The 10,329-nt window shown below is 32.0% G+C and overlaps 1 protein-coding gene across 4 annotated transcripts in view; it reads left to right on the top strand.

Annotated features, from left to right (window-relative positions):
* The window catches only part of LOC106688529 (zinc finger protein 711), a 36,175-nt gene that overhangs the window by 4,183 nt on the left and 21,663 nt on the right, over nt 1–10,329 (top strand). For 3 of the 4 annotated variants that reach the window (XM_067051713.1, XM_014433024.3, XM_014433025.3), the window contains 3 exons: nt 1,374–1,421; nt 3,031–3,081; nt 4,733–4,774. In XM_067051713.1, coding sequence (XP_066907814.1) covers nt 1,374–1,421; nt 3,031–3,081; nt 4,733–4,774 — 141 coding nt within the window. The remainder of the gene's footprint in view (nt 1–1,373; nt 1,422–3,030; nt 3,082–4,732; nt 4,775–10,329) is intronic. The other variant, XM_014433027.2, reaches the window with a different exon arrangement.

A 10,329-nucleotide genomic window follows, 5' to 3' on the forward strand; every position in this document is an offset into this window, starting at 1 on the left:
TTATTATGGACAATGAAAATTGGTTAGCTTGCTTTTTGGATAAACAAAACAAATTAAAATGATACATAAAATAAAACATATAAAAAACCCTTTATACATCAAAATATACTATTTACTCAAAAAGAGCATATTACAATATATATCTTTTAAGTGTTACACCTGATCCTTAGTATCGGTAAGTGGTGGGGGAAACTAGTCTGGTAAGTAAGCCTAGTGGTGGTCCTTTTTGCCAATCCCTGGCAGTCACCTTGGAGTTGTCGCTACGTACTACCAACTCATACTAAACTGACTAACTTTGTATTGTTAAGGTGCAGTACCTTGTGCATCAAGTTTAATGCATCGGGAAACATCTTTAACACCTTGACTGTGGGGATTTCACGTGGAAACTGCTTAAAAACATAATTTTATCTTGTTGGTATTTACTTTTCTTTTAATTTAAATAAGCATTATATAATGTATAAAATGTAATATTTAACCAAATAAAGTTTAAATACCTGTTTTATTAACCATGATGACTATTTTTGTAACCCATGTATGCCACTGAATGAGATGAAAAATAGTGTATTATTCCAGGACTAGATTCCTTTAGAACAATTATGAGGTAATTTTAATTTTACAAAAACATTGTGGCTGAACTTAATTAAAACTTATTAAAATTATATATAAATAGTTTTAGATTCAGAGAAAAAAAAAATTAAAAACTAACTGACTTAACACATAAAAATCAAAACAAAAAGGTAGTTACAAATTATATGTACTATTATAATATTGGATTAGATTTTTGAAGTAAAAGGTATTTAAATAGAAGGGTATTAAATAAGGGACGGGTTGGCACATGACATATGTTTGAGGGAATGGAGTTCCAGCACCTGTGTATACAATCAGAATGAATATTTTGCAGATTTTTTTACTGAATAAGGACTCTAGAAAGATATTGTATTTCACATTTTCTGTAAAACATTAAGACAATTTGAAATAATCCAAAACAATGAAAACAAAATTTTAAAATATTTTGAATATGTAATAAAGTTATTAAAAGTGTCTTAAATAAAATGACATATAAATTAATAAATTAAAAATTTAAAGGAGAGTAAAAATCCTTAAATGCACCATTGCAGCTGGTGGAGCTAGGACAGTACTAAACACAGTTCAGGACAATCGTAGTTGAAGTGGAGATGCTAAATCTCTCTCTACCACACTGAACGCAAAAAATTAACCTCCCTTGAAGGAGTTTGAAATATTGATTTTTTCAACTTATTGAATTTTGAGTTATAGAGTTTTCACTTATTGTTAAATTTTCTACTTGAAGAAAGAAACATAAGCTAAAAAATTGACTTGATGTTTTATTTTAAATTATTTTGATTTTGTTGCAGTTCCCTTTATTAATTTCAAAGAAGAGGAAACACTGGATATTAATGATGGTAAGTAAATTTTTAAATTAAAAAAAATCAAAGGTTGAACTTTAGTTCATTAGCTCCTAAAAATGGCAGTGGCACCTGAACTAACTTATTAGCGATCAATTCACTTTTCACTTGCCACCATTCTACTTCTATTTTTGTAACTTATATTTATATAATTGTTAATGAGCACAAACGTTGTTCATTTATAGTTTCTAACCTGATTAACCAGTTCAGGTTCGCAAACTTATGTTAGATATTTAGAGTTGGCAAATAAGTCCTTTCGGTTTTTGTATTCATGCTTTGTTTATAATACATCACATTTTTCTGATGCAATTAATCCCAACAGAGGATTGTTTATCCTATTTGTATTATGTAAACAGTTATGTCAGTTGACACTTGTTAAGATTAGGTCAGTATTGTATTTGTGATCCAGCTGGGAAGATGGACGGAAATATCGAGCATTATAAGTATATTTTGCTTTATTACTTCAAAAAAGGAAAGCGAACTGCAGAGGCACATAAAAAAATATGTCTATGGGGATAATACCTTAACCAAGCACATGTGCCAAAATTGGTTTGCCAAGTTTCAAGCAGGGAATTATGACATAAATGACCTGGTCCAAAAGGAATTGAAACCATTGATGTTAAGGCAATAGTCGATCAAAATCCATCCCAATCAGTGCGAGACATTGCAAAGGTTTTAGACATATCATATACAAGCATAGAAAATCATTTGCGGAAGCTTGGAGACGTTTCTAGGCTTGATGTTTGGGTCTCCTACTCTCTGACTGAAGCCAACATGGTAACACGCATTTCCATTTGCGATTAACTGAGGAAACATCAAGAAAACAATCCATTTCTTAAAAGACTTGTGACTGGGGATGAAAAGTGGATTGTCTGCGATAATGTGGTGCAAAAAAAATCTTGGAGACCCAGCAACGACCCACCTGAAACCACATCTAAAGAGGGATTGCACCCAAAGGAGATATAATGCTTTCTGTAAGGTGGGATTTCAAGGGTGTGATTTTTGATGAGCTGTTGCCACAAGTTGTATCAATCGATTCCACTCTAATCTAAACTGCTCACAATTTACAAAATTGGATGAATCGATTCAAAGAAAACACCCAAAACTAGCAAATCGATATAATGGACATTATATCGATTTGCTATTGATCGCCGTGGATATTATATTGTAAATTAAAATAAATATTATGTATTAAATATTCTTAGTTGTCTTTCACCCAATAAACCGAAAGGACTTATTTGCCAACCCTATACTATACAGGTCCGTAATCTATGATTATTAACAGTCTATCAACCAATGTGTATAATGATCGGCTAAACTATTTATGCTTATCTTAGATTTTAATTTTAATTTAATAGCAATAATTGAAATTTATAATCTGTATAGTATCTGGTGAAGTACTACAGGTATGTAGATCTCTCCTTCCCTGGCTGGAGGTTTTCTTCTTATATTCCTTATGTGTTGTTTTATTTTTTGTTCCTTAAAGTATCTGTTTCCTTTTATGTTTCTTAAAGTGTGTGTTTTATGTTCCTTAAACGTCCTTGTATGTTTTATGTGTTGTATCCTTTTATTGTTTTGTGTATTACATTATTTAAACTTTTAATAGATGGACATATGCGTGTAGAACAAGAAGAAGAGATGTTTGTTCCTGATGAAGGTAAGAGACTTTTGTAGATATTGACATTTCAAATAGTACTTACACACTTTAGACATGGTATTCCATGTTCTAAGGGCCCAAAATGGATGGTTACCGAGACGTGCCCGATTGAATGGACGAGATTCGAAATAAGGGTGGATTTTGTTTACACAGACATCAGCACTACATCATTATACTTTTTTTATTTATATATTTTTTTGTTTATCCTATTTGTATTATGTAAACAGTTATGTCAGTTGACGCTTGTTAAGATTAGGTCAGTATTGTATTCGTGTTCCAGCTGAGAAGATGGACGGAAATATCGAGCATTATGAGCGTATTTTGCTTTATTACTTCAAAAAAGGAAAGCGAACTGCAGAGGCACATAAAAAAGTATGTCTATGGGGATAATGCCTTAACAGAGCGCATGTGCTAAAATTGGTTTACCAAGTTTCAAGCAGGGAATTATGACATAAAGGACGCACCACAACCTGGTCACCCTCAAGAAATTGAAACCATTGAAGGCAATAGTCGATCAAAATCCATCCCAATCAGTGCGAGACATTGTAGAGGTCCTAGACGTATCACATACAAGCATAGAAAATTATTTGTGTAAGCTCGACTATGTTTCTAGACTTGATGTTTGGATTCCCCACTCTCTGACCAAAGCCAACTTGGCTACACACATTTCCAATTGCGATTCACTGCGGAAACGTCAAGAAAACTATCCATTTCTTAAAAGACCTGTGGCAGAGGATGAAAAGTGGATTGTCTATGATAATGTGGTGTGAAAAAAATCTTGGAGACCTAGCAATGAACCACCTGGAACCACATCTAAAGCAGAATTGCGCTCAAAGAAGATAATGCTTTCTGTATGGTGGGATTTCAAGGATGTGATTTTTTATGAGCTATTGCCACAAGGTGCATCGATCGATTCCACTCTAAACTGCTCACAATTAACAAAATTGGATGAATCGATTCGAAGAATATGCCCAGAAATAGCAAATCAAAAGGGTGTCGTCTTCCATTATGACAAGGCTAGGCTCCACACTTCGTTAGTCACCCACAATAAATTGTTACCCCTTGGATGGGATCTTTTGCCCCACCCTCCCTATTCCACTTATTCCGTTCTCTACAAAATTCTTTTAGTGGAAAACGGTTTGAAAATGAACAGAGTGTCAGGGAGCACCTTGATCACTTTTTCGCTAATAAACCACAGACATTCTATGAACATGGGATTATTCAGCTGTTGGATAGATGGGGTAAGGTAATCGAAAATAATGGGCATTACATTGCAAATTAAAATAAGTATTATGTACAAAATATAATTAGTTTTCTTTCACCAACAAAAAACTAACGGACTTATTTAACAAAACCTATACATGGCTTCATTATGTTTAGTTAAACTGATGTATTCTTGGCAGTAACAAAGTTGTTATTCATTATTTTCTCCTCAAAGAATCATGAAATACATATTTTTATAGTAAGTACGAGTTGTGTGATGTACGCACTGTACTAAATTTTTAATCTTTGTTATTTACTGGTATAATAAATAACTAATTCGAATAATATTCCACTGTGTAATAATTTACTTTTTATTTTTATTTTTTAACTGAATAATTAAATTGTTTAACAAATCATTTATTTGTCATGCTTATTATTTAATTTTCAGGTAATGCTGGCCTTTCGATAAAGGGAGAAGCTGGATCTTCTAGTAAGTTTTCCTTTTAAAGATATATTAGTCCTAAACATGTCATCGTGCCAACTTTAAAGTAGAATAGAATTTCTTTAATCAGCCATGCTTTAACGGTTGTTCAGATTGACTGGCTTAGTGAGATCAGGTTTACCGGGGTCATAGGCCATCGAGACATAAAATGAATCTTGCGCTGAATGGATTAATAAGAATACCTGTGATTATTTTCGTGAGAAGGTGCTATTGAAATTTTTACTTGATAATTCTTGTAAAATTGAAATGACTAAGTTGCCATCCAAATTTTATAGAAATTTATATATTACCCATGTTCAATCAACAATCTTTCAATTATAGAAAATAGTTGGCCTTGTTTCTCCATTATTCTTTTTATTCTTGAATTTATTCACATAACAATCATATCACCTAATTTCTTATTAATAATTACGAAAAAAAAAATTGTTCCTTCTTACAATGAACAAATTAATCCCTCGTGAGGTGGAAATATTAGTCTTTAGGCACTACTACTACTATTAATCCATGGCACTACATGCTGATCTGGTCCTTGATCTGATAATGCCCTTATCTTGAAGTCGCTCACTAAATGCGGGTGCTCAGGTCTCTGGCATCTCGGATGATAGCATCCTCCTTTCTAAGCCTGTATCTTTCTCTTTTCCAGTAGATCCTTTCCTCAAGCAACTTTTTTGGAATATCATCTTCCTGAATTCTGACGTGTCTAGCACGACCCAAACTTTTGAGCTTGATGTGTCTCATCTCATGTGTATCTGTAAGGCACACATCCAGAAATTAGAAATATATATTCAATAAATAAATCAATTGCTATGTAAAAATATAACACCATTTGTATTTCAAAATACAGACTGCGTGCATTACTTAACCTCATATTCAGACAAGACCTCATATGATTAGAAAGTACCAACCATGAAATAGTTTAGAATTTTGTAATATGGGCTCATTAAGTCGATAATAATATCAAATTTTACATTGTATATACTATTTAATTAATAATATAATTATATTATATATAATAATTTGTGTATACAGGGAGTGGGGTGGCTCAGTGGTAAGGTACTGGGCTACCGACTCCTATGACCCGGGTTCGATTCCAGCTGTGGCAGATAGTTATCTATGTTACTGTATGACATGTGTTATATACATTATGCGCCATGAGACAACACTGTTGGTTCAGGGAGTCCTCCCAAGATCCTCATAAAGTGGGTACTCTTAATTTTGGAAAAATCTGTTGGTTTAGCATGATAATGAACACCTCCTTCCACAACTTTTCAAGAAACAGTACTTCCTTACAAAGTATTGAACCCCTGATCCTTCATGGCTTTTAGCAGTAAACATTTTCATTTAATAATTAATTAATATAGTTATGTTATTTATAAGTAATGATTGACTGTATTTTTCAAAATATTAAACCGATAGTTGAGGATGCGGTCAGAAAGGAACAAAAAATAGTTGGAAACTATTTATTTATTTGCTGACGTTATGCCCCTCCTTGTACAGCATCATTACGGCTAAAAAACAACTAAAAATATTTTGGCAATATAGGATAATAAGATGCAAAAAAGTAAACTTAGGTAGCATTAAAAATTATTTAGATATAAGCGAAAAGAAAATTATACAAAAATTAACAAAAAGATTTAAAAACGAAAATTAAGGAAGTTAGTTGTGAATAAATAATGATCAAGAAAGAATGCCCATGTTGGATGATCATTAAATTAAAACACTATGTGGGGATTTAACTGTAACTAAGAAGCGGTCATATATAATATTTTTAGGATAGCTCAGTCTGTTATTTTTTTCCTTATTGTTCAAACAAAATCATTAAGTATTATACACAAAAATTCTGAATACAGAAAAATAATAATTCATTTTTATAAAAAAGAAATTCTTTTCAATGATATGGCTACTGTGCTGAGTTTTGCGCTAATGCACTCTGGTGGATCCCAGGCAAACTCTGGGCTGCCTACTTCACAGCGCAAGTCGATGTTTTACTGTAAGTTTTCATTAAATGGTTTAAAACAGTCAGTTCATTAACAATTTTTAGTATTCTTTGACTGGATATGGATTTTTCATGCCCATATATAATAATTCATTTAACAGTGCAAGATCACCAGAAAGATGACAAAAAGAGAAAAAACTGAGTTTTATTCTCACTAAAATACCGAGATTACTTCCTTGCCAACCCAGTATTTATCCTTTCAATTAATTATAAAATAAATATGGCTGAACTGCAAGGCTGTGGAAAATCTGTATATAGAGGAACATGTGTTAAAAAGGGCCGATAAATTCTGTTCCGTGGAATGTATGATGACAGAGGAGCTGATGAGAACATGGGAAGCTGAATAAGCAAAACTCCGAAAGCATTCTTACAACTCAGGCCGGTGTGGAGGGTTACATAGAATATAGATTCAGCTCTTTGGCAGCAATTGCAATCGGAGACAAGGAAAGTCAGCAAACGGGTTACAAAAAAATGCTACAGACCTTCATAAATATATATCTCAGTAACATACAATGAGTATGGTGGCCAATAACATTTGTAATATGAAGCATTGGAGGATAACTGAGCAAGAATCAATTGACAAGATAATGAAGCATTGAAAATATAATCACTAATATATTATCACACTGATATAACTCAACAGAGCCAAAAATGGAACGCCCTGGATAACGTAGACTGGTAGACTAACCCTGGAAAATGAAGTGTTAAAAGTAGGTGAGATGCCTGGGATTAAGGAACTTGCTAAAGAAACAAATGGAGGGCGGAATTTAGCGGCAGCATTATATCCCACCTAAGAGATTCGAAGGTATAATCATCAACATTATCAATCTATTTAATTAATTATTTATTAATTTGATTTTTTATTCATTCATTTCATTAATTTTTTATTACAGTTCATCCTTTCAAGATCAAGGTACATTGCAGTTCCTCTATAAATATCGATTAATCTTAACCTAAAATGAGAATTTTAAAAAAGCTAATTATGCAGTTTTGGCCACAGGTCAATGTAACACTCGCTGATGGGATTGTTATGAGGTGTACATCTCGAGTGTTTACTACTTTTGTTTATCGTTTAATAGCGGTGTCAGCGTATTTATTTTTATTTGAAAATTATTTTTTGTTTTAAGTGAAATGGAATCAAAGAAAAGAATGTGGAAGAAATTCGGGAAACTTTGGAAGAAAGAGGAAAAAATTGGAGGGATTGCAATCGTTTAACAATACAACAAAAAGAAGAGTGAGGCTGCAGTCCAATAATTTGATTGCTTGCTTAGCCCAGGTAAGAATTTATTATTTTCCTGTGTCCACTTGAATTTGCGAATAAATGGGGATGATTCACAGTGTAACCCAAGTAACAAATGTGTGTCGACAAAAATCATTAACCTCTAGTTATTTTTAAATAAATACTTTTACCAATTAATTTAATATTCACAAAAATACTACTTCTACAAAGATGAACGTTATTAACTATTTTATAGTAAATTTAACTAGCTTTACTGTGAGGGCTTGCAGATATCTGAATGTTGATTGGTTCCTGAGATATTAGGGGTATTCATGATGTTGTGTTAAATGTTATATGTTTTACCATGTTAAATGTTATAACTATAGGATTGTGAGCAGCCCTATTTGAAGTCATGTTAAACGTTAAATGCATAAGAGTCCCTAGCGGATTTTCTCAGCAACTTGTTGTATAAGCCTTTATGTTTATAACCTTCCTTCCAGACCCTCATGTTATTGTTTACTTCAGTTTTGATTTAAGTAATTAATTAAAACATGCCTAGAGTGAGTGAAAAGTGGAATTTGTGTGAAAGTTTAGCTTATGAGTGTCTTATTGATCTTCAAACTTGTGAGGAAGAGAATGAAGATGAGCTAATTGACAACTGTATTGAAAGTCACAACAACTAATATGGCGGCGATCTCAACTGGTCTATTGTGTGACGTCATTCTCGATTTAACTGACCAAGTAACAGACTCTCAGCCATGTTAAATGTTATTTCGTTTTACCACGGCAAAAGAAGGCAATTTTTTTCGATTTAACACGAGTTTTTCCATTTAACATGCTTTAACATAGATCATGAATAACCCTATTATATTAAATTAAAAATGTGTAAACAGCTCTACTAGTGCTCATATTTTAGCAGATTTATTCTACTTTAAATGATGTTCTACTAGGTTTTCTAGAGTTTTAGATGATTTTAAAGATATTGAGCTAAGGATAAAAAATTAATTTTTAATGTTTTGAAAAAGCTGCTATTTTTCCATTCATATTCCCTATGTGATGAAATAGCTTACTTTTTTCCTGCGAGCTCTTGTACTATTAATAGAATACTATTATTATATCAAGGATACTATTTTATATAAAATATTACAGCTGCATTTTTTAATAAAAATAAAAACATTATTTATTGTTTTTGTACTATTATAGTTCAACAAATATTTTTTAAAATGTAATTTGATGATTAAAAATTTAGATTTTTGTCCATTGTTCGTTACACTGTGTGAATGTTCCTCTTTTTGTTACTTTTATTAATAAACTACTTCTATGGCCAAAAAAAAGTTACCAATATACTATTGTTTCAGGTTCAAACAGACAAAATGGCGTACCTGAGGGAAAAGTTGGAGTTTTTGAAGACAACAGAGGAGAGAAAGTTAAAGTTGAAAGTGAAGCAGATTGCTCTCGAAAGAGAGATAGTAGCCTTTGAGCGAAGTAAAATGAAGGAAGAGTCGAGGCTAAGGGAAATGGAAATCAGAAATAATTTTGAATTAGAAAAGATGAAATTAGAGGGGGAGTTAGCTAAAAAGCAGCTAGAGTTGGAACAAGAATATGAAAAGTAATTTCTACGGTCTCCGAGGTTGTTACGGCACTGGTATATTGATTTGCAACATCATGAACATTATTTATTTATTTTATAATATCGATAAAAAAGATTAATGGAAGTTTGAACCCCTTATATGACAGCATAAATGGATAAAAATTAGCTATAAATGAAACAGCTAACATCTCCATGGATACGACCCTTATTCATGAATGAACCATTGATAAATAAATATCGTATCCATGGCAACTTTACCTATAATTTCGTCTATATCTAATTTTTGTCCAACCCTGTATGACATAACTACTTTTGCACAAATTAAAAGAAGAAAAACTTAGTAAAAGATTTCAGGATCTTATCTATGGGTAGTTTTGTGTACGAAGAACAAAATTAAATAAAAATACTTTCATAGATTAACAAATTACAAAATATGATATTTATTTAAAGAAATAAATTCAAATGTTTCTTTTTAAAACAATCTTGATCCTTTTCTCTCAACTTTATTCTTTTTTAACATCTGACGTTTCGACCTCTCAGGTCATTCTCAAGGATTCCTACAAACAGCTCCTTTTAATTACTTTTATAACAAATTTCCTTCACTTACATACTGATTCCTTTGGTCTTACCTTATAAATATAAATTATACTGTAAATTTCAAATCAGATTCCAAAGGACTGAACCACCACTATTCAGAAATTTTAAGCAAAATAAATATGTAATAATTGTATACAAAA

This window comes from Halyomorpha halys, unplaced genomic scaffold (assembly GCF_000696795.3).
Source record: "Halyomorpha halys isolate HHAL.00 unplaced genomic scaffold, Hhal_1.1 Scaffold1147.1, whole genome shotgun sequence".
Classification (NCBI taxonomy): domain Eukaryota; kingdom Metazoa; phylum Arthropoda; class Insecta; order Hemiptera; family Pentatomidae; genus Halyomorpha; species Halyomorpha halys.